Raw genomic sequence first — 25,941 nt, 5'->3', positions numbered from 1 at the left:
GTTTTGGACCGTAAACAGGGCGTGAATAGGACACCGGAAACAAAGCTCCCCACAGGAGTTTCCGCACCGGAAGTAGCATATGCTAACGTGCACATAGTCAATTGTTTAAGAATTGCAGCCATTCGTACACAGTCTCACTTTTTCAAAGGCTCAAAAGTAATTTGACAATTGACTTGAGGCTTGTTCCCTGATTACTTTATAACAAGTTAAGATATATAATATATAAGAGAAAGAGAAAAATATATTAAAAAAAAAAAACTTTTACAGTTGATTCCAACTTTTTAACTTGCATTTAGTAGCTGTTTCAGTATAATGTCCAAAGAGATGTTGATGCAAATGAAGAAGCCCATCATTAGAGTGAAAAACCCAATAACAGAGTGGAATCATACCAACCCAATGCATAGTACATTATCTGGTGGGTGGAGGCATGCTGTGGGATGTATGGGTGTCACTGGAACCGTGTTATTAGTATTCATTGATAATCTAACTGGTGATGAAAGTAGCACGGTGAATTCTAAAGTCTACGTACATGGCTATACTCTGCTCAGATTCAGCCAAATGCTGAAAAACCGATCGGAGAGCACCTCAGTGTAAACAGATGATGACCTAAACCATAATGCAAATACAACCAAAGATTTTCTCAAGGAACAGAAATGGGATACTTTTAAATGGCCAAGTGAGTGGCCTGATCTGGAAGCTGGAAACTGAAGGCAGAAAGACCCATAAAAAAGCAGCATCTGATGGTGGATGCACTAAAGACCAGTCAGAGTATCTCAAAGGCAGAAATAGCATTTGGTGATGTCTATCTGGCAGTCATTGCACAGAGTCAATAAATACAAAGAAATTTGTTATTATACAAAAACTTATGGACCAAACTGTAATTCCCTTTCTTCAATTAGAAACAACTACCCCAGGTCTATAAATATGTTTATGTTTTTTGAATGTATAAGACAGAAGCTTGACATCCTGTGCTTCTTGAGAACTTACTAGACCTTCCCTGTAGCCAAACAACAGTTCAGCATTGAAACTGAATTTCTTTATGCAATTTTTCAGTAAATGTGAAATGAAGATCTGGATATGTAAAAGAGACTTGGCTTTGCCCATTGTGAGCTTTGGAAAAATGGTACAAAACTTTGTCATGGTTACACGTATAAAAATATGACTCATTCTCATTTTTTGTTCTGTGCTTACAGTGTCTTGTGAATATTTGAAAAAGAAATAAAGAAATTGGAAACACACACACACACCATAGTCACCAATTCAAGCTCAGTCTTAATGAGACAGAGAAAAATGCTGACACAAGATAGGGGACCCAATAATATTTGCGGAAATGGACCCTCACAGGGCAAATAACCTTTCTGTGTTATTGTGTTTTCACCCAGTCACCAGCTTACTTCACAGGACATTGCTGCCAAAGCAGATTTCTTTTTGTATGCAGGTACACTCCTCACTGTATTAAAGTTGAGCTTCTTTCTCCAGCACATTAGCATACAGTGCCGGTACACATGAGACGTGAGGGATTTTATCATAGAAGAGGAGAAAATATGTTGTGTGGGGGTATTAGGAGAGGAGAGCAGAGGGAAGAGACTAGAGAATAGGCAGAGGAAAGAGGACAATGGAGAGAGAAGACAAAACTTAAATAATCAGCAGTAGAGAAATTGGGCCATTGTATCAGAAAACGTTACACAAACAGAGTATCATAGTTTGAATAACAATTAGGCGGGACGGGTGAATGGATGTTTGGTGGTGTGTGTGTGTGTGTGCGTGCGTGCATGTGTGCTTAATGGGCATTCATCATTCATCCATTTTTTAGGACATTAGTCTACTGCCGCTTTTTCTAAATAAACATTTTTATTTGGGAAGAGAGAATATCACACATTGGTTATAGAATCTGTTCTTGGTGTTTCACAAGGACTTTCATTATTACATAGTAATCTGGTTGTCAGCAATATTCCTAAAGTAAGAGATGATTCCTGAAACCACCTAACCCATTTGAAACTGCAAAATGACAGCAGGGTTTTTTTTTTTGTTGTTGTTGTGTTTTAAAAAAACTTTGTGGAGTTCTTCTCGTGTCTCTGTAGGTTTGCTATCCCAGGTTTCTTCCATAGTCCAAAGACATGCCATTAGTGGGCTCAGGTGATTCTAAATATCCTCTAGGTGTGTATGTGAGTGTGAATGTTTGTCTGTCTCTTTGTGTGAGCCCAGACCCTGCCTCTCGCTCTACTCACTCCAGCCCTGTGGAAGATGGATGGAATCTGACACTAGCACTAATTACAAATATAATATATAACTACTATATGCTTAAGTAAACAATACAAATGGAATGTATGTGGGAAACCAAATCAAAACAAGAGAAACTGCAACAAAGTAGAGATGAAAAAAAAAATGGCGTGAGAGAGGAAAAGATGGAAAACAAATGCACATTATCTTGTGATCTGCTCAGTGAACATAAAAGGAACCTTTTCACTTTAGACCATCAAAATTCACAGATAGTAAAAAACAAACACATTCATAAGTGATGTCTATGCTAACATGTAAACATGTAAATGAGCCAAGAACAGTTACCTTTAAGTGGGCATAAACATGTGCATCCATATGCATACAGCTCTTAAGAGATAAATATGTGTAGGTTAGCTCTGTCATATAATGTGGATTATTGAACAGGCTAGGTAGCATATAATATGAAACTGTCAGTTTCCCAGCACTCCCCTTAGGTTTTGTCTTATTGTATTTGTTTATATGTGGGCCTCTGTCTATCCCAGATATCATTTATTTATAGACCCCTAGAGGTATGTGTATATGTGAGAGGTAAAGTGTATGTGCAAGGACTTATAGCTTTTAGTCACTGTTTAATAAACCAAGTCCGTCAGTCACATTTATTACCAATGACATATCTCCTAAACTACTTTCAGCTTTGGTACATTGACCTTATTTCCATGGTGGCCAATTTGAACTGGCAATAGCAAGTTTGACTAACCACCTTGATGAGACAGAATGTTACAGAATTTCAGTAAAATAAAACTCAGTAAACTAAAAAAGTACACTGTAATGCTTTTGTTCCATCTGTATCTCCGATAACCATAAAAGTGACGATAGATGCAAGCTTAAGTCACTTCAACAAATGCTCATGGTTCTTGTTTTGTTCTGGAGTCCTACTTTCAATTTATCATTTCAGGGGCATTAAATACTGAAGTTTTGTCAGTGCTGCTGGCATTTCACATAAAGGCATAAAATGTTTGGCACTGGGCTGTTATGCACTGGATTTAAGGGTATACTGAGACAGATCTGTCACTCTCATTTGGAGTTAAACTGTGTGTCCAGAGCTCACCGTTCATATTTCTGTGTATTTCTAGGAGACATATGTAATTGTCAACTAATAAGTGACAAATTACATGAATAATATTGTGATTTTCCAAGGGATGTGTGAAAGTAACAAAACGTGTCCAGGTTGAAAAAAAATGAGACGGGGAGGCAAAATTGTTAAATTAAAGGCTTTTATTAATTTCTATTACTAATTAAACTAAAAGAGACGGAGAAGCGGCTATCACCTTTAAAAAAAAGAAGAAAAACAAAACAAAACCCAGGAGTTGTTCACTAAACTGAAAAGAAAGGCAAAAAGCTAAATGACCAAAACACACTGCTTTCAACAAAGCAGGAATACACAGCCACCGCAGATACAGCTCACAATCTGTAAAACCAACAAGGATCTAGACCAGGGGTGGGGAAACTCGAGGCCTCAAGGGCCGGTGTCCTGCAGGTTTTAGATGTGTCCTTGATCCAACACTGCTGATTTATATGGCTAAATGATGTCCTCAGCATCTGTTGAAGTTCTTCAAAGACCTAGTAATAAACTAATCGGTTGATTCAGGTGTGTTGACCCAGCTTGATATCTAAAAGCTGCAGGACACTGGCCCTTGAGGCCTGGAGCTTCCCACCTTACCTTTCTCTCTCACCTTAAGTACTCTCTTAATTGCTGATTAGAGTCAGCTCTACAAAAAGGGTGGCACCTAAGGCAGGAAGGGTCAAATTAGCACATGCAAGTACTGTGTTTACAATTTCCCTGACTTCTTATCAATGACTTCTTTAAAAATGTTGTTTTAATCAAAACTGACATATCATTGGTATGGTATTATAAATCCTACAGAATGCTTATATTGTGTTTTCTAAAACAAATTGTGATCTTCCTATCCATTGGTCTTTTTCGGTTTCGTTTTTACACCAGATTTTAGTGCACAATTATTGGAATATAAGCCCTGTTATCCTCAAAATTCAATATTGTTAACTATAATGGTGCCATTAGTTTTATTGAGTTGCCCCCTGAACTGCTGAATATAGCATACTGATCTGTCTTTATGTGGATTTTTTTTTTTAATTTCATGTCCTATGATATTTTGCTTTTCCTTTTCTTTTCTTATCAAACCTGACCCTCTTCTTTTTCAACCTCCTGATTCCTGTACCTCTTCTCCTTCTCGTGTTGCATGTTTCACTTTCTTACTCTTATGCTTGTTTAATTTGAAACTTTCACTGTACAACTTTTCATTTTATATATATTTTTTGCTCTTTCCTGTCTACATTTACTTCTCCTTGTCCACCCTAACCTCCTTCTCTCTTTCTCTTTCTCTCTCGCATCCTCCTTTTTCATGTTCCTCCGTTTTTATTGTTTTGAATTCTTTTTTTCACCTTCTTTTCACCTTTCTGTCTCCTTCCCAGCTTCTCCTTCTCCCTGCTCCTTCTCAGTGCAAGGAAGCAAGATGCTGCAGAGCAAATCCCTGCTGAATTCCTACTACTCAGGTACACACACATCCTCACACACTATCTGTCTATCTGTCTTTTAATTTTACATTGAATTGAATGGTATTCATAACTGAACGCTTTTTTTTCCATTTATGACTGTGAATATCTTTGCAGTGTCCAAAGAGCCAGTTCCAGCCACAACTTCTATAGGTAAGAATTTGGATTTCTATGAGTTTCCTTTCTCAAGGCATAAATCTGATGTACTAATGTTTGCAATACGCAATTTATTGCTAATTGCACTGATACATGAAGCAGAAAAAATGCATGTCTTATTTTTTGTGCTTGATCTTGAAATGAACTTGAGTCCCCTCGTACTCACACGCTAGGAGAAATGTGTCCACACACAATCACATCATTTACACAAGGACAGAATGAAATTGCAAAACCATTTTCCTGTACCTTCTTTCTGTTTTTTTCTCTTCATTTCCTCCCTCTCTTCCCTTCTGTTGGCCAGATTGACACATTCTTTGCCAAGAAGGTTGGCTCAAGCCAATGCCAAAGTGTGACGTCTATGTATAGCTTGTCTTTGCATAAGTGAACCACTTCACACAGTCTCACACATTCTGCACATGCAAATGATTTTACAGGAAAGTTTGTTTTATGTGATTATAGTTATCAGTCAGCTCCTAGCTCATCCTCTTCTTGCCACACCTCCTCTCGCCAGTGTTCTCGTTTTTCTCCAAATGTTCTGCTTCCACTTTCCGCTCTTTCTTTTGATTGTGGAGTTTCTCCGTTCTTTTTCACTGTTTCTATTTTTTCATTTTTCACAGTGCTGTCCAAAAGCCTCCCCCATTTCTTTATAGTTTGCTAGGAAGATTGCAAATGGGTGCAATGATTTATTGAAATGTCCGAAGATAAACATATACAAGCCAAAACCAATTCTGTACAATTTTTAATAAAGAAGTTGCTTAAAAGCTTAAAAGTCAGTATTTGGCATAAGCACCTTTATTCCACCACAAAGGCAAGCCTTTTTCTAATTTCGCAAAGTAGTCTTAAAGAGTAGACTTCTTGAAGGTTTTTGTTTTGTTTTGTGTTTTTTTTGTCTGCCTTGTGATCCAATCTATGTCAAGATGGTCCCACAATTCTTCCATATTCTTGAAGTCTGGGTTCTGGGGAGGCCAATCTATGACTGATGTTGTTCCATTATATGCCTTTCTATCACTCCAAAACCTTTTGCCACTTTTGAGCCCAGTTTTTGTGTAATTTGCCATTGACACCCACCATTCCATTGAGACCATTTTCGATGAGGCTTCAGCAAACTGTAGATTGATCAAGGATGATGTCAGTTCTTTGAAACCCCCACCCTCATTTCTTAAGGACATGAGTTTCAGATACATCTGTGTAGACAGTTTTTATGCCTGTCGGAAAATCACTGTCATAAACACCCATTTTTGAGTTGTTCCTGCCCTAAAAAAACTCACCAAAGTAGACAGTTGTAGAAAAATACAACTTTTATTCTATAGCAGTGATCCAACTTTAATGTATTTGAGCTTCTTTTCTGCAGTTCATGCAGTTGGTACAGATGTTTTTGTGCCATTTGCCGATGAACATCAAGGCATGATGAAGCAGAATGCAAACAAATGCTTGAGCAATTTGTGCAATGGCACAAATTTGCTGTCATACATCTTCATGCTATGACATTAGTGTTTTATGGAACCATCTGTTCTTACTACAGTTCAAAAATCAAGGGATGTAAAATGAAACTTTGATCATTACTCAAAGAAAAATCCGCTACAATTAATACACAAATTATAGAAAAAAATAGATTTCATCCAGTGAAAAAATAAATAGCAGAGCTTACATATTTTTAAGGTCTAAGAAATGAAAAGGTTTCCTGGATTTTTATAAAGTTTTATCTCTTCCTGCATAAATGTCATCTGTAGTCATCATATAGCAGCAGTCTAGGTGTTGGTTGCACATCATCCTAAGCATAACAATTTAGGTTATTATCATCAACATCATTATCCAAGGTAACAAGGCAGAGTGTAGAAGAGAAAAAAGAGGAAAGAAAGAGGAACAGGAAATACAGATGTTAAAAATGGAAATAAACCAGACAATATGCAATAATAATAACCTCAATGTATTTATACATTGTAAGCATAGTGGTCAGAAGACTTCCATCATTTTAATAACTTTCTAAGATAGTTTTAAATATATTTAAAATGGCAGTGTTTTCATTATTTTCAGTCTGTAATACCCTAACTTAACTTAAAGAAATCCACATACTTTTGATGTCTTCTATCAACCATAAATTTAAAGTACAAACCAAACAGCCTCTGTTGCAAGACAGGAAAACAATGTGAAATGTACGCTTGAACCAACCTGGCCAAGCAGACAACAAATAGTACATATCAATCGCTGCAAGACTGAATGTTAAAACACCCTTTTAGTCATACATTATCACTTTAACACTTTAATTTCTAATGAGTCCAAGAGTTCTTTTTTTCTAGGTGACTTCTAAAGGCAGCTGAACTTCAATCTATAATAAATGGATAAAAATCATATTGCTTTAAAAGTAAGATTCCTACATTTAAATACATTTCAATGCCATTCAGGCTTTTCAAAATGGATAATAGTAGCAGGAGCCTCAATGATGCTAGTGAGGATAATTTTTCAATAGCTTTCAGGAAGAGCTGAGATAGGTGCAGAGAGAGAGAGAGAGAGAGAGAGAAAGTTATTAAGAAGACAGTAAAAGAGACATACAGATTGAAGGATCAAAGGGAAGTAAAAGGAGTTTGAATAAATCCACTATGCAAAGAAAAGCTTTTTTTCTTTCTTTTCTTTTCCTTTTTTTTTTTTTTTTGCTGTGTTTTGTTTTTTTCTGGGGCAGCAGGAGGGCATGTGTGTTTAGACTCAGGTGTTTTTTTTGGCTCCGCAAAGGGTATTCCATAGAAATGCACACACAACCTTGCTGTTTTTCTCCTTAAGTTTTTGTTGCAGAATATAGACAAAAATGCAAATATATAGATCAAGACTCAAGAACACATCACAAAGTTACAAATACACAGAGTACACACTCACAAATATCCATATGCACATACACTCAGCACAGTGTTAACACTGATGCGACATAAATCCTGTGGATCAGTACAAAGCCACAGCGGCATAGTGTGCATTTTATGTGCAAACACGTTTTTGTCTAAAAATCTATTTGTCAGACACTGATGTATGTTAAGAGGTTACGCAACACTGTTCTCTGTCAGTTCACAAAGGAAGTGTCAGCCTTTTATACCCTGCCAAGGACAATCCTTTGCTGCTGTTAACACAGAAGTTGTGTTTTTTTATGGATCAGGAGCTTTCTGCGGTTAATTAGGTACACACAGTTGCACAAATACTATGACAAACACAGACGCATAGGAGCTCAAGAAAAAGACAATAAAAATCTGTATTTTAAATTCCCCTCTGCATATTCCTGCTTGCCTTTAAAAACCATAAAGTTGGGAAAACTCAAATCAACAGAAGGTTACAGCTTCAAACTTTCAAGGCTTTGACTAAATTTGACTGAAGGCAGAAGTGCATTAAAAGGGATCATTTGTTCAGTATATTAATTTGCTCCCCTAAATCATGATCAGGGTCCACTTTTTTTATGTGATCAGTGTTATCAGTACAGCACAGCCTTAGTGGTTAAAAGATGACCGGAGGACACCTTTTTGGCCCTGGTAGAAGTAGCACATTACTATAGGTAACTGTAAAGATATTTTTTCGATAGCAGAGAAATGTCTCTTTCCAAAATAAAAGCTATACTATACGCTTCTTCTGGGGTATACTCTCAGAAAGCATATTAAACATATCAGGTCCCCATAAGGAGAATCATGTGCTAACGGCTGTCTAAATGACTCGGGTAAAGTTTGTAGCATGCGTGCTTGTTGTTTTTGTCTGTTTCCACTTGTCTTTGCACTAGGATGATGTCGGAGTAAATGTGCAGTCATATTCGTTGTGTTCCCACTAGTGCTGTCAGCGTTAATCTCGTTGAAATGACGTTAACGCCACAACACAGCAAATCTCCGTTAACGAGCTACCGCGGATCGCCCCGTGCGTGGGCTGGACGGCCAACACGTTAACAAGCTAACTGCGCTAACGCACTAGTTCCCACCAATGTAATTGAGCATTGCGTGGCACATCCAACATACTGTTTTACTTTTGTCCATGACGCGCTTACCTTCAGGGTCATACGTCACATGAAAACCAAAATAGTTCCAAACGCCAGATCTGAATGAGGCCGGGGGAGGTTCAATTTGCCATGTTGCAAGGAGAGCTTAACTTCTGTCTCGCTAGCTTGCCCTGCGCTCAGTGAATCTGCGTTCGACTACTCCGCCTGGGCTGCACTGTCGAGCGCAGATCCACTGAGCTCTCAACACAGACAGCATCGTCAGAAGGAAAGTTGATAAAATAAATTATAAATTTTGTATTGTTCGATACAGTACTGCTAAAACATTTTGTTACGTCCCCACATAAAAGCTAGGCGATGAGGGTGGGGGGGCAGTAACAGTTGGATCCGGGTGAAATGAAAAGAACGCCAGGCAGAGGTATTTAGCACAAAATAAATCTTTATTATAATCAAATACCTCAATAATCATATAAATAGTAACAACAAAAAGAGACAGCACCGCTGCTTTAATGATAAATCAGACAGGTCAACCCAAAGAGATAGTGACCACTTCAACAAAGAAAACAACTATAAGGCTTCAACAGAAAAAGACCGCAACGCTGCTAGTAACAATAACCAGGCAGGCCAAACAAACTAATGGAGGCCGCCGTCACTTAAGGGAAACCACCGCTCAGTTAAGCACTACCACAAAGAGCCACGCACGGTGGGGCTGGTCACACACAGCAGGCCTTTTCCATACCTAAACCAGTATCACACACTGACCAGCACAGAGGAAATCCACCAGAAACCTCTCCCACATCCACACTGCTCTTCTCCAGCTTAAATCACCTCTGTGAGTAATTGCTGGTAAAACGAGGGCAGATGAGCAGCAGGTGTGTCCTAAAGGAGAAGCAAGGGGCAGAGAGAGACAAGGGGAGGGGCAAGAAAGAAGGAGGAGGAGAGGGAGAAGACAACACCACGCCCACACACTCCCACAGCCTCACAGGATGTAACACATTTGCTAATAAGGACAAGATATAAGTTGCAGGCGATCCAAGTGCCAGTGTCCTATGACAACCATTATTGGTTAAAAAGGTTTACATGCATGTAAGTACATGCATGGGATCTATAGGATTATAATTGTTTTAATTGATATCTAATTAATTCCATGGTCAAATAGCTGAGGGTTAATTCCTTTTTGAGACTGATTTTTGACTATAAGACTGATTGAAATGGACTGGTATCATCTGCATCCTTTGTTATAGTATATATATCTCTGTTTTTGACTGAATTCATAAGTGGAACACTATTACTAATAATACATTACTAACAATACTATTAGTAATGCAATACATATAAAGAAAACTAATACTGGGAGTAGATTTTGATGAGAACAGTGTGTACCTAACATATTTTTAACACCTGGACTTTTACTTTGTTCCATACTTTATGGCGTTTAAGTTTAGAGCTAGGTTCTTCCATTTTAATGAACAATTTAAGGTCCCTTAAAAAGCTGCTGTGATTGAAAAGGGCCAATACATACGAGTGAAGGACATCTTTGTTCAAAAAAATGATACACAGGAAAAGTGATGAAAAGATTTTGAGCAAACTAACATAATGAAAAGATGAGAATCCTTGATTTTTTTTCAGTGCATATTTTACTGAAAGAAACGATTCAGTCCAAAGACCTTGTTGACGTGACATTTTCCAAAAAAATATTTTGCAGTGCAAGTAAGTAGAACACTTAACAGCAACTGTGCTGCTGGCACAATGAAAGTTGATGATCGTCCAGAGTTACCACCTGTGCAAAGAGCACATATTTTCTATCCACAGCCCTGCTCGTATTGGAAATATCTCTTCTTTTTTTTTCCAACCATATTACTGAGGGCCAATTATTTTCCCAGTCCAGTTCAGCATAGCATCAGGCTGCATGTAAGGTGATTATGGCTAATGGTAGTCATTTTGTTTGGCCATAATGTGGCACTGCTGGGTAATTGAAGGTGAGTGCAGGGTTGAGAGAAGGCTTTTCTAAACCTTATGCTCTTAAGGCAGATTGAACCTCTGTGCTCTTTTTCAGCCGCATCTTGACTGCCTGCTTACAGAGCTTATATTCAAGTCTACTGGTCTCTCAGACATACTTCCTTTTGACTGGGGAGCCACAGCTAAACCCAGCATACCAGACCTTTTCGGCAGTTAGTTGGCTCAGTTTGCTTTAATGACTGGGATCCTTTTCAGTTTTTTTTTTCTTCATCCAGTAAGGCTTAGTGTGAAAGGGTATAGGAACATACTAAAAATACCAATATAAAATAAAAAAAATGGTTTCAGATGAAAATGCAATGAGCAAATGAAAAAGCATAGTAGGAATATCTCCAGGATTTATTTTATTTTATTTATTTTTCTTGGCATTCTGAAGATCAAAGGGTGCGGATAAAAATAGGGACATGTAAACTAGGTTGAGGTGTCTGGAGCCCTTATCAGGATCAGGGAGTACATCCTGGACAGGTCACCAATGATGGTACATGTCTAACACAGATACAGACAACCATTCGCACTCACATTCACAGCTATGGGCAATTTATAGTCACCAATTAACCTAACCCCACTAATTGCATGTCTGGACTGTGGGAGGAAACTGGAGTACCTGGAGAGAACCCACGCAAACATGTGGAGAACATGCAAACTCCACAGAGAAAGGGCCCAGTGAGATTAAATCTGTATTTTTTTCTTATACTAACAAAACCCCCCAACAAACCTCTTTGCTGCCATATTGCATTTTCAGATTCGTAGGTTGGATTCAAGATTGTGTTGGCTTATTATTTTTAGTAATAATATTATTAGTAGTAGTGGTTTCTTATATCAGGAGTAACTGACAAACGTGATTTTTGACAGCTTTGAAATGGAGACATTTAACTAGTATAACTCACGTATTATTAGCTTTAATTTTTTATTTCAATGCATCAGGCAAAAGTCATCAATACTAACAAACTAAATAGCAGTACACAGCAAACTGTGGCAAACAAGGATCTGAAGTTGATGCTCCTTTTTCTGGAAAGAGAAGTAGGAGAAGCTTTCTGGCCACCTGTTTCTTTCTCTCTCAGTTGCTAACTTGATAAGATAAGACTCAATTTTTGTTAAATAAGAAATTCTCATGAAGCAGACTGTTCTGTGTGCTGACTTCACAGATCACAGTTTAAGTAACTCATGTACAAACAAACACCCACCCACACACAGTTATCTCTGTTCGACTATGGTGTCTCTATGTTACAAAGAGGCAGGCTTTCGTGCACATACACACACAGTTATGAGGAGTTTGTGAATAAGTGATTTCTGGCCTTGTGTCATGAGAAGGGAGGTGGAATGAGGTAAACCGCTGGGATACTGTCTAGACCAGTTGATCTCTGTGACCCGCAATAGATATACATTCTGCTGGTGCTCTTTCTCTTCCGCCCTTTATTTCCCTTTCCTTCTCCATTTTTGTTTTTTTGTCATTCTTTTCATCTCTTCTCTTCTGGTCTTCTAAGCTGATTTTGTAATCACAATCAGCGAACTGCACTTTAATTAATGACATGATGCTTATATAAGAAATATATTCAATTTTTTTCTCCCCTGTCATTTTTATTCTTTGTCGCTCATCACTCAGACCCACTAAGGCTTTAAAAAAGTATGCATCCACACACTTGGCATGCCATAAGGTGAAAGGCATGGAAATACTGCCAGTCCACCACAGGGCTAACATAGAGAGGCAGGCAACCACAGACTCTCGCATGCATGCCAAGAGCCAGTTTGGAAGGAGGACTGTGGCAGGAGGAAACCTGCACAGGGACACATGTAAACTACATAACAACAGTGCTAACCACTCTGCCATTGTGTCAACCAAAAGAGAAAAAATACTGTCTTGGTAAACAAGATCATAAGATGGGTCAAGTCTAGCACAATTGATGCATCAAGTTGCATTATCTCACGTGTTATATTTATGCTTTTTAATAGGCAAAGACCAGACCTATTAAGTGTTCTGTTCTTTTGAAAATATTAGCACCATTTAGCAGCAGGTAATGGTAAAAGACCTGACTCCTTTGGGCAAACATACAGTGGCTTGCAAAAGTATTCGGCCCCCTTGAACTTTTCCACATTTTGTCACCTTACAGCCACAAACATGAATCAATTTTATTGGAATTCCACGTGAAAGACCAATACAAAGTGGTGTACACGTGAGAAGTGGAACGAAAATCATACATCATTCCAAACATTTTTTACAAATAAATAACTGAAAAGTGGGGTGTGCGTAATTATTCAGCCCCCTGAGTCAATACTTTGTAGAACCACCTTTTGCTGCAATTACAGCTGCCAGTCTTTTAGGGTCTGACTCTACCAGCTTTGCACATCTAGAGACTGAAATCTTTGCCCATTCTTCTTTGCAAAACAGCTCCAGCTCAGTCAGATTAGATTGACAGCGTTTGTGAACAGCAGTTTTCAGATCTTGCCACAGATTCTCGATTGGATTTAGATCTGGACTTTGACTGGGCCATTCTAACACATGGATATGTTTTGTTTTAAACCATTCCACTGTTGCCCTGGCTTTATGTTTAGGGTCGTTGTCCTGCTGGAAGGTGAACCTCCGCCCCAGTCTCAAGTCTTTTGCAGACTCCAAGAGGTTTTCTTCCAAGATTGCCCTGTATTTGGCTCCATCCATCTTCCCATCAACTCTGACCAGCTTCCCTGTCCCTGCTGAAGAGAAGCACCCCCAGAGCATGATGCTGCCACCACCATATTTGACAGTGGGGATGGTGTGTTCAGAGTGATGTGCAGTGTTAGTTTTTCCGCCACACATAGTGTTTTGCATTTTGCCCAAAAAGTTCCACTTTGGTCTCATCTGACCAGAGCACCTTCTTCCACATGTTTGCTGTGTCCCCCACATGGCTTGTGGCAAACTACAAATGGGACTTCTTATGGTTTTCTGTTAACAATGGCTTTCTTCTTGCCACTCTTCCATAAAGGCCAACTAATAGTTGTCCTATGGACAGATTCCCCCACCTGAGCTGTAGATCTCTGCAGCTCGTCCAGAGTCACCATGGGCCTCTTGGCTGCATTTCTGTGAATTTAGGTGGACGGCCTTGTCTTGGTTTACAGTTGTGCCATACTCCTTCCATTTCTGAATGATGGCTTGAACAGTGCTCCGTGGGATGTTCAAGGCTTGGGAAATCTTTTTGTAGCCTAAGCCTGCTTTAAATTTCTCAGTAACTTTATCCCTGACCTGTCTGGTGTCTAAATCCAATCGAGAATCTGTGGCAAGATCTGAAAACTGCTGTTCACAAACGCTGTCCATCTAATCTGACTGAGCTGGAGCTGTTTTGCAAAGAAGAATGGATTTCAAGTCTCTAGATGTGCAAAGCTGGTAGAGTCAAACCCTAAAAGACTGGCAGCTGTAATTGCAGCAAAAGGTATTGACTCAGGGGGCTGAATAATTACGCACACCCCACTTTTCAGTTATTTATTTGTAAAAAATGTTTGGAATCATGTATGATTTTCGTTCCACTTCTCACGTGTACACCACTTTGTATTGGTCTTTCACGTGGAATTCCAATAAAATTGATTCATGTTTGTGGCTGTAATGTGACAAAATGTGGAAAAGTTCAAGGGGGCCGAAAACTTTTGCAAGCCACTGTATGTGTACCCTCTTCCCTTCAAGGCCAATTTTACTATACATCGTTTGTTGACTGGCAGACATATTAGGGCTCAAGGGATCTCTTTATTTCTTTTCATTTTCCACTCTTTCATCCACTGATTGCTGTCTGCATTTCTATCATTTTTTTTTGCTTTCCATTTCATCCCTCCTCCCCTGGACAGCTCAGTTGCACTTGTATTTTCCATCTTTTATGTTAACGGCCTACTGTTCTTCTACCGGCTATAATGTGTTTCAAATATGTGAGCAATTTTTCATCCATACCGAAGAGAATTTCACTGGCCAGGCTGTGCAGCAGTGAAATAGAGTTGAACTTGACCTTGTGCTTCATTGAAAGACATAAAGAGGAAGCGAACTAAAGAGATAAACTTACCAGCCACAGCTTTCTCACTTTTTTAAAATGCTCGCTGCTAAGATTTCTGTCTCCAAGCTGCATGAGAGTGTTTCCAGCTCTTGAACTTTAGTGCTGTAATGTTTGCAGAATGTTATTTGCATTTTAAGAAACTGTGCATTTACAAAGACATGCCTGATATAACAGATGTTTCTTCATGCTAGGATGTGTAGCTAGAAGAAAACGATTGAATAATGGTAGGCATATTTAAAATGAAATGCTGTATTTAATGAATGTAAAATGAATTGCATTATTACGTTGCAATGCGGAACAGTGGACTAAGATAGGGATAGAATAAAGCGAGAATGGCATGTCTGCTACTTATTTCCAACTACAAATGTCCAAGTAGAAAATAATGGTTATATTTTATAGTGTGTATTGTTTAGCATAATTTCAATTTCCGTTTGAATAATAGTTTGCCTACTCTAATTACAGAGTACAGATATTTGGTTGCTGCTAATAAAGCCACTTCTTTCATATTACTTGGAAAAAAATATTGTGGATGTCAGTCATTTTTGTGAGGCCAAACCACGGCCATACAAAAAATCCTAACTGACTGTGAGATATAATTTAAAGCAATCTAAATTTATAATATGCAGTCTATGATGAACATAGTGGTGGTCATGCCTGTGATATTTAATTGCATATACTGTAACAAAAAGGCTAAGCTTTTAATCCTGGAAGACTACAGAGCTAAATGGGAACATTTTGCCTCTCTTTGAAAAAGGGTATACAATATAGATTTAAAGGCAGAAAGATGGGCACACTAGTTTTGAAGATGGAGTTAAGTGCTAACACAGTGATACTTTGACTCGAAGTCATCCATAACTGAGTCTTAATAAAGTCACAGGGTGGGAGGAGGGAACTTTATATAGCACACTGCCAAGCATGAAGGACTGCATTAACATACACACTCACCGACAGCATAAACGGCCTTCACACACACGCACTCACACACACCTCACTCAAATCAATCCCTCTCTCTCACACTGTCAACACACACTAGCTGTGCACACCCAGCTCCGTCCTTATATCTGTCTGTCACACACATACAACCTTGTGCCTGTGGGGTCAATAAATCTCCCCATTAGCATTGAGATGTCTTCATCATAGTCAGTGTTGTGGAGCTACTGCTATGACTCTATTTCATGCCTGGCTTAATGCATATTTGACCTTGGTGAGTTTAACATGTACGCACACGTGCATGCGCCTACAGACGTGCGCGCACGCACACACACATATGCAAAACAGCAAGTACTGAAAGGTACATACACATCCATTTACAGTATATAAAAACGTTAATATTTGCATACAAATAACACACATCAACAACACATGTATGACCTTCATGCTTGGGAGTTATTTAGCCAAAAAAAAGTATTCTGTGTGGATACTTACACTTATGTGGCCCCTGCGTTGGTTGTATTTTTACTAACTCACTGGCAACATACTGTGTGTGTCTGTTAGTATGGTGATTAAGAGGCAAACTGATGGATAAAATTGCTACATTTGGCTGTCAGAAACTAAACCGAATAGACTAAGAAAACGTACAAACATATTCTTGTGTCTTGTAGAGACACAAATGAGAGAGCAGGATGGTGGCTACAAAAAAAATACAACTAAGAAGATGATGAGAGGGGGAAAAAGAGAGGCAAACGAAAGCACACTGATTGTATTTGAAAATATGTTGTGCTTGAAAGTATGAGCTTGAACAACTGTGTGTTTCATTTCAGCTGCATTGTAAGATGGACTATACTCTATGAGCTATTTCTCTTTATGTAGAGGAACATCATGCCCGGGGCGCATGACATGACAAAATTCAGTGTACCAAAACTATCATTCATATTTTCACATGTAATTATATTGAAGTTAAGTCATTGTGTCAAACTGATGAAATGATCTCTGAATTTAGAGATTACTGAAATTATTTACTCCTGGCTACCAAAAATCTTCTTTTTAGAGCTATTTATGAAAATTTTGGAATTATTTCAACCACAGAGTTACAGTAACTTAATTATTTTTTTCTTAAATGTGTAAAATTAAAAGAGGTGTAAGTCAGATTTAGCTTTTAACTTAAGTGCTAAAGTCTCAACTGGACTTTTCTGACATGATTGTGTGAAGTAGGCAAGCATAGTGCACCCCAGTTCTGTTTCTGCGAGCAGACAGTCGGTCTGTCCTGACCTTTCTCCTTGTTCCCTCCTCTCCTTACGCCTGTCTTTCTTTCACCCTTCCCCCTCATCTGCCTCCTTTCCCATTTTCTCCACCACTGTGTTTTTCTCAAGTCAACAGCTCTTCTTTCATTCCCCATAATTTTGTCAGCTTCTTATTGTGTCTTGTAGTCTTTTATTTCAAGCAACAGAATTTCTCAGCTATTTTGAGACACTTTGCAGACTTCTTGTTTCACCACCTTTTATTTTGTCCTGAGCACGCATACCCAAATACGACCTTGTGAAAGACCTGCTCAGCAGCTTCAGTCTTCATTATTTAGTTTCTGGAAAACCTTAAAACTATTATTAAATTTAAAGTGAAACATTAACATGCACATAGTTATTTCAAGAAAACATATTCAAAACATGGCCATAAAAACATAATGGAACACAGCCGACAAATCATTAAGTGCAAAAGATTCGTAAGGTGGGAGTGAAGACAGCTATGAAGAGGGGAAAGGCAGTTGGTATAGATGACATACCTGTGGAGGCACAGAGATGTCTAGGAAAGAAGGCAGTGACTGTTTTGCCTGTCTGAAATAGAGATGTGGTGTTTTATTTGATAGTGTTGATAGAGAAATACAGAGAAAGTCAGATGGAGTTGCACTGTGTCTTTGAGGATCTAGAGAAAGTATATGATAGGGTGCCAAGAGAGGAACTGTGAGGAAGTGAGGAATGGCAGAGTATGTGAGGGTCGTGCAGGACAGTGGTGAGGTGTGTGGTTGGAGTAAGAGATAGGTGTAAGGTGGGGGTGGGATAACATGGCTCTGCTCTGAGTCCCTTCTTGTTTGCTACGGTGATGGACAAGTTGACAGATAAGGTTAGGAAAGAGTCTCCATGGACTTTGATGTTTGCAGATGACATTGTGATCTGTAATTAGAGTAGGGAACAGGTGGAAAAGGGTGGAGGTATGCACTTACGAAGGGAAATGAAATAGGGCTGGGCAAAACAATTATTTTCCTAATTGAATCTAGCGATTAATTTTTCAGTCCAATTCTATTTTGATTTGATTCGATTATCGATTATTTCCCCATTATTTGACTTGTATTGCAATTTCACATTTACTAACTTATGTATCTCAATGAAAAACACAAATTTCTTCATTTGAATACCTTTCAATAAAAACATTGCAAAATAAAGTTGTAGTAGTAGTACAATCTTATATTAGAGATAGCATTTAACAAGAAATGAAATGTGCAAACATATATAAAATTAGAAAAATTAAGAGCAAAACATTTAAAATAAATAGCAGCAATGGTGTCTTTAAACAAACTAAATGTAACATTCACTTTGCTTTCTGCAAAAAAGTGCTCTTCATTCACAAACAAAATCCATTTTGTTGCCGTTTTTCACGTTTCTGTTTCATGTTGCCACTACTCGCTGCCGCCATGTCTGTTTTGAAAGTGACGATGCATCGACGCACATTTTTTAACGTCGACGTAATCGATTACGTTGACACGTCGTCCCAGCCCTAGAATGAAAGTTAGTAGAAGCAAGAAAGAATATATGTGTGTGAATGGGAAAGAGACGAGTGGAAATGTGCACATGCAAAGAATAGAGTCAAGGCAAATGAGTGTCAGTACTTGGGTCAACCGTCCAAAGCAAGTGACAAGAGAGGTGAAGAAGGGTGCTAGGCAGGATGGAGTGGGTAGAGAGGTTATTTGGGGTTATTTGTGACAGGATAAGAGTGAAAGTGAAGTTTTACAAGATGGTAGAGAGACATGTAATCATTTATGGTTTTGAGACAGTGGCAGTAACAAAGAGTTGAAAACTTAGTATATCAGACCGAGATGGGTTGTACATGTGCAGAGAAGGAAAAGTGGATATATTGAACAAAAATGTTGCATATGGAGCTGCCAGGTAGGACAAGAAGAGCAAGGCTTCAAAGCAGGCTCCTGGTTGTAGAGGATATGCAGAGGGCTGGTGTGACAGAGAGGATGGTAGGGATAGGATGATGGAGGAAGATGAGCTGCTGTGGTGACCCCTAAAGGGAGCAGCCAGAAAAAGAAGAGTCATGCCGTTTCACATTACAACCCACAAAAGTGAGACAGAACAGTTGAGACTGAAAGTATCGGCATATAAGCCATGTTACCCCATCACTCAACAAAATGTTTATTTATTAAAGCTACGGTGAGAAGATATCACAGCTCAGATAATCTGACACAGACGTCACTCAACAAATTCAGTTTCTTTCTTCTCTTTTTTTCATACTGTCCTTTACTCCTCTCACTATTGCTTTTCACTCAGTATACATGCAACCCCAATTCCAAAAGAGTCGGGACAGTGGGAAACATAAATCGAGATGTGTTGTTACCATCAAATTTACAATGAGCAAGTACTTTTCACGAAATAGTAAAATGCCACAGTTGAAACATCTGATACGTTTTGTGAATTTATGAAATTTGCAGATTTTTACGTTCTGTTTTTATTCAACCATCCAAACGTTTCCCGAGTTGGGTTTGCAGATAATCATATCTCTTTGCTCCCTCTTTTGGTGTCTTTCTGTTTTGTCCATTTGTAAATTTTCCCTTAGAGAAAATATCACATTTTACTTGGTTGGCTGAGGTGCAAAAGGTGACTTGTACAGCTCTAAAAAGAGGAAGTAACTGCTGAAAACAAATAAAGGTTCTATTAAGTAGTCACACCGGAGCATTCTGCTTGTTTATTCTAGTGAAAAATGAATACAACAGCTATGTTTTAGGTTCCCACATCCTTGCAGGTGTATTATGCCCAACCTGAAAATATGAATTGTTTGTTTTTTTGTTCCAGTCACAGCTCAGTCCCCTGAACTCTCATTTATCCCTCCACCTGTGCTCACTATTAGACACCACACATTCATCCAATGAATTCTGTCATTACTCCTAATGAGGACAGATGTTTAATTTAAGTGTCCTAGCATTCTGTTCACCAATTAGGGATAAGTTACTTAACACCTTTACTTCATAACTTGTCACTTAAAGGAGGAATGATTGTTTTTTAAGTGTCTACATATGGTACAGGGCAGAATGTCTGTACTTGGTGTAAATGTTGCTAATATCTCTGCCCGTCTCACTTCCATCTATGGCTCTCTCTCTCTAACAGATAGTAGCCAGCCTTCCCTTTCCCAGCCCTCTTTGACCCTGCAGAGTTTTCCCTATGGAGGATGCGAGTCGGTGGAGATCTCCTACCAGAGTGGTATGTGGACTGTTTTAAATAGTCCCTCAGTTAGGTGGTCCCTTTCTTTGTTTGGAGGTATAACATTGACATATCAGGTAAATACGGAAAAAAAAATGTTTTCACAGCCACGTACATATTTGACAATTTGTAAAACGTACTATATATCTCAGATTTGAAAAAGAAAAAAGAAGGAAAAAACATTGCAGTCATGTAGTCATCTAGGAGTTAAGGCGTTCTGTGTGTTCTGTTTAGTTTTTTTGAGTAAGTTTTTGTTCATTGAGCAAATTTAGGGTAATTTAGAGAATGGATCGGAATTTCTCAGAATCAGAATGAATGAACTTCATAAAGAGTGAAATGCAATTTGGTAGAACAAGTTTCAGGATCCTTGCATTAATCCGTTCATCCACCCACCCACTCACCTTCCCACGTACTTGTTATTCATCTTTGTGTTTATGCACTCATTTTTCTCTCTCTCTGTAAAACGTTTCTGTTCCTGCAGGTCAGTTCCAAGCAGGCCAGTTTCAACCAGCTATTCGAGTAGCAGACCTCCTCCAACACATCACCCAGATGAAATGTGGCCAAGGCTATGGTTTTAAGGAGGAATATGAGGTGAACACACACACGCACACAGGAACTTACTGAGAGTGACAGTAATGCTTCTAGTAGTAATAATGTCAAAGGTCATAGCTATAGGTTAGCAGTAGCAGTTTAGCAGTAAGTTGGGAATATGAGTGGCCTCTTTTGCAAAAGTAGCCTTAAATGTTCTCTCACTGTTGTTGCTGCCAAGTTTTGCGACAACTGTGTGTTGGTCTTTTTTTGTTCCTGAATAAGAGTGTGAGATTGAATTTAGTTTAATGCAAAGGCAAGCTATCAATTATTAGCTCTTCATCTCATCAATATTTGAAAATTGAACAAGCAGACGCTGTAGTAAACTTTTTTCTTTGCATTTGCTGCTGCTTTTCTTTTTAATTAGTTTTTTCTGTTTTTTTTACTTAGCGAAAACCAATGCCTAATCTTTTCTCTTACATTTTCAGCAAGTTTTTCTTTAGTTTCCTTTTACTCAAACTATCAGTCTTTCCTTTATTGCTCTGCTTTGAAATACCATCCATGCTTTAATTTTTAGCATTTTCTTTCACTTCTGTTCCTCACTTTTTGCCATCAATTCTCTTTTAATGACATTCTGTTGTGCGGTCTCTTCATACACGAGTGGAGCATTATCTGTCTGTCTCTGCCGACTGTTTGTTTAGAGCACAGTTTATCACATATAGACATTTTCATAATCATTCTTTGTCACTGGCGCTCTGCCATACCCTCATTTTACTCCCAAATCCAGATTCCCAGATTTCATTCATTTATTCCACTACCAATCTATTCTTCCTTACTGTCTTTATTTTATTTTCCCTTCATTTGCCTCACCTCTGTCACTAGAAATAAATCTTTGAAAAGGCATGAGAGAGACTCTGTTTTTCCTCATCTCCTTCAACCTCCCACTCTCATAAGAATGAATATTTTCTATTACTGACTCTGCTTGCGTGTTGAAAATTGTCCCTCCGTGATACCGTACGTTATATTTTCATTTGCTTCCTGTCATTTTGGTTTAAACCCACTGATACGTTTCAGGGGAGAGCAAATGTGATTTATTGTTGAATGTGTGTATGCCTCTGTGTGTGTGCATTAGAGCGAGAGAGAGGGAGAGAGAGAAAAAGAGCTGGTAGCTACCAGGTCTATCTATCTATCTCAGAGATTAAAAGGAGACACTACAGTATAGAGGGCCCTGCCTCTAACTTTTTCAGTCATTTCATCAGATGTAGGATTTACTTTTGAGGTAGTTTTAAAAGACAATGTACCATTTAATGTATGTTTCATGTTATTTAAATGTCACAACAACTTTAGTACTGTCAATCCTACGGTTAATCAAAACTTATATATAAGTAACTCCAACACCCTCTTCTATCATTCCCTGTCCTTTCACCCGCAACCGTATAGTGTCTATAGCAAATTGAGTTTTCTAGAGGAAGCTACTAAACCCAGACAATTTCTCTCCAGCTGTCTCCAGTATTTTGGGTGTGCGTGTGTTTGTGTGTGTGTCCGTGTACGCGTGTCTTCATCTGTCACCGCAACCCATATGGAGCTTTCCTGTCCTTGTCTCTGCATGCGATGTGACCTCCATTGTTGAAACCCATTAACCCCACTAACACCAACAGAAGCCACACTGTCAACATTTAGCTCCTCACTGGGATTACACCTTTTACTTCTAAAGTAATATTCCACATTGTTTGGCACCTCATAGGGTGGACGAGTTAAGTAGCTATTATATCTTTACCCTTCATGTGATGCAGTCCAAAAATATATAGTGCCCCTATTTTGGTGGAGAGTTTTTGGATGATGCAGATCAAAAGTGTAAATAATTAATTCCACCGTAATTATATTGTAAATGGAATATTTTATTTAATTGAACTCTTACTGCAGAAAAACCTAAAGCACCCACTCAGCAGTGCAACAGAGACTGTGTGTGGTCCACCCACTCAGTGATTTTATACAAAATGCTAATAATCCCAATCAGCAATAGAATTCAAATAAGAAGAGTCTGATTAAAACTGTGTTATGTTTTCAGGTCAAGAAAATACAGCCAACCCACACCTCATGCAAATGTTCTCTCTCTCTTACACATGCACACACGCACAATCTCACTCTCTTGCTCTCACATGGTATCACACATGGAGCTTCTAACTAACATTAGAGGACGACACAATTTTCTGTCTTTTTGGTAAATAAACATGAACTATGCAACAGTGGAATGTCCTACTTACAGTCCACACACACACACGCATTCTCACACACATGCACAGACACACATATTGGACTCAGACGCATATGCCACTTGAAACAATCCATTTTCTGCTTGACTGAGCAACAAGTTTAGGTGTTTGTCTTTCTGTCACAATGTGTTTGTATTGTCTAGTTTGTGTGTGTGTGTGTGTGTGTGTATGTGCATGTCTGTGTATATGGGTCATAACGCTGTTCAAAAGTGAATGCTGTTGTCTGTTCTTAAGCTGTTAATGGACTAAAAAAGGACTGTCCTCTTGTCCCTGTAGTGAGAATGTGTGTTTGTGTGCCCATATGAATGAGCAGTACTAAAATAGTTCAGTGTCCATATGGCAGCCTTTGGGAGTTGGGGTTTGGTTGCTTAATGCAAGCTTGAGAGTGATCTTATACATGTGCATGCGCAGACACAGGCACACACACACACATTTTCAATAAATCATAGTACACATTCACACATACAAATATTTCAACAAATGTGTGCATAGACAAATGAGTAATGAGAATACACAAATGCAATGACAAGCACACCCACACACACATACACATTTTGTCCTTGCCATGTTTGTAAGGTTTGTCACATAGGCCAGTATCACAGCAGGGAGTAAGAACAATCTGTCTTCTCTCCTCCAGCAAAGGGCTGAAAGGATAATGTCTTTCAGACCAAAGCAGCAGAACAATGAACTCAAAGTTTTTGTCTTTTTTCAGCTTTTCTTCTATTTACCTGTGCATTTTGATTTCAAATATTAAAAAAAATCCAAAAACAAATTAAAAAAAACCATCTTCCCTCTTCTGTAAAGTTGCAGCTTGCTGGTAGTTGCCTTTTTTAATTCAGTGTAGGAATTTAAGCAGATTACCCCTGCCAGTAAAGCTGGAATGAGGTTATGTTTTCAACCCTGTCTGTTGGTCTGTTGATTAGATATCTCATATTTAGCTGAAATTTGGCAGAACAGTTACCTGGCTAAAGTAGTGATCCAGTTGGGATGGATAAATCTGGTATTATGCCATTAGAAAATATCTAACCAGAAGTTCTGTGGTGTGTTTACTGACTGGAAAGTCTAACTTTTGTACATCCAGGTTGTCAAATAATAATCACTGTCTTTATCCTTTTTTTCTGTGAGAGTGTAGTTATGTTTAAGCCACGGACTGTTGATTGTCTTTTCATTCATATTCATATTCATTTTACTGTTTCAACTTCTGCCAGCCCATGTGTCAGTATACAAGCTCTAGGCATCAGACCATATGTGCTTGCATATTTCTGTGTGTTCATACTTGAATATGAAACTATTTGTGTGTGTGTGTGTGTGTGTGTCTGTCTGTCTGTCTGTCTGCACATGCATGTGGATATGTGTATGTTTAGGCCCTGGCAGAGGGACAGACAGCACCCTGGGAAACAGCCAAGAAGGATGAGAACCGCAACAAGAATCGCTATGGCAACATCATCGCTTGTGAGTACTGCAATGACAGGAATGAATACTCCTGCAGTACTTTTTGCTGAATGTGGCTGTGTTACGCATTTAGTAAAGTTTGAACTGTAATCTGGCCTTGTGAGGTTTAGTGTGGTTTATTTTAGTCTTAATTTGATACTGCTTATTTTAATTTATTTATTTTAGCCATTTTTACCTTGGTGTTTGTTTTGACTGACTAATTTGGTTTGAATATTGGCTTAAATATGTAACTGTCTCTTCAGTTGGATTTTTCTATAGTACAAATACGTTTCTCCGTTAACTGTCCAGCCTGAAGCTTCACATTAGTTTGGTGTGCTGTGTTTCATTTGTAACCACAGGATTTCATTTATGAACAATTTGGTAAAATACAAATATCAAGCATTCAACCTTGCGGCTCCCCCTCACACACCTTGCTCACACTCATACACGTGTCCTCCAGTGCATTTCAGAGCAGATCTCTGCTACTTGCGCACTTGTAAAGTGTATAATAATAATAATAATAATAATAATGATCATAATAAATTCTGCATGATGGCATTTTGGTTTCGATTTGTTTAATAAGCGAGCATATGTCTTGCTTTGTTTTTTTGCATTCCATCAATTTTTCTCTCTCCTCGCCCACCAGAACCCTCTCTGTGGTATAAGAGCACCTGATTTATAAATTAAGCCCTGAGTAATAATATGAATTCTATGAAATCAGATAAAAAGTACACACTGCTGTACACACAGCACCACAGTGACTTGTGACAGAGAGTTTTACAATACCAATTACAATACCAGTTAGATACCAGTAAATATAAATACATGGTGATGAAGGAGACTATTGTTAATATTTATATTTCCCAGAACTTCATAAGTCATATTTTCAGGGGTAACTTGCAGAGGAGCCAGGTTTCCCCTGTAGTTCCCACTTTGGGAAGTGGTCTCCTGTGATCACTTTTGGATTGGCTCATATGCACGCATTAAACAAAAATAGAAACAAAACATCTGAACAAATAATTGTCTCTGTGAAACTAATTGCATTGAGTGTGCTTGATGTATTAAAGCATTGCCACAAAATTCTCTTCCCTCTATGGCTGCTGTGAGGTTCTGTTTGTAGCTGAAATGCATCATCATCAAAACTGTTTGAATAACATCAATAGCAAGTTTTCATTATATTTAAAATTATTAGGAAGACAAACAGGTACAAAAATATGCTGCAGTATGAAGGAGGACACCCTCCTTTAGCTGCAGAACTCAAGTTCATATTTATGGGGCTACATACGCCCTTAAAGTGTCCTTTACCTTTTTTGAAATTCAATTCAGTTTTATTTTCATTGCGCCAACTCACAACAACAGTCATCTCATGGAGCTTT

General features: G+C 38.5%; 1 protein-coding gene across 9 annotated transcripts in view; it reads left to right on the top strand.

Moving 5' to 3' along the window:
• ptprt (protein tyrosine phosphatase receptor type T) overlaps window positions 1-25,941 on the top strand; it is a 313,327-nt gene that overhangs the window by 235,962 nt on the left and 51,424 nt on the right. For all 9 annotated transcript variants that reach the window (XM_084929068.1, XM_084929066.1, XM_084929067.1 and 6 more), the window contains 5 exons: window positions 4,711-4,791; window positions 4,909-4,944; window positions 20,241-20,333; window positions 20,815-20,924; window positions 24,499-24,586. In XM_084929068.1, coding sequence (XP_084785194.1) covers window positions 4,711-4,791; window positions 4,909-4,944; window positions 20,241-20,333; window positions 20,815-20,924; window positions 24,499-24,586 — 408 coding nt within the window. The remainder of the gene's footprint in view (window positions 1-4,710; window positions 4,792-4,908; window positions 4,945-20,240; window positions 20,334-20,814; window positions 20,925-24,498; window positions 24,587-25,941) is intronic.

Source organism: Perissodus microlepis, chromosome 5, assembly GCF_051167445.1.
Source record: "Perissodus microlepis isolate ML-2025 ecotype Zambia chromosome 5, ASM5116744v1, whole genome shotgun sequence".
In the NCBI taxonomy this organism is placed as follows: domain Eukaryota; kingdom Metazoa; phylum Chordata; class Actinopteri; order Cichliformes; family Cichlidae; genus Perissodus; species Perissodus microlepis.
The sequence above is the reverse complement of the archived record's forward strand: the minus strand, read 5'-3'. Positions and strand labels throughout refer to the sequence as shown.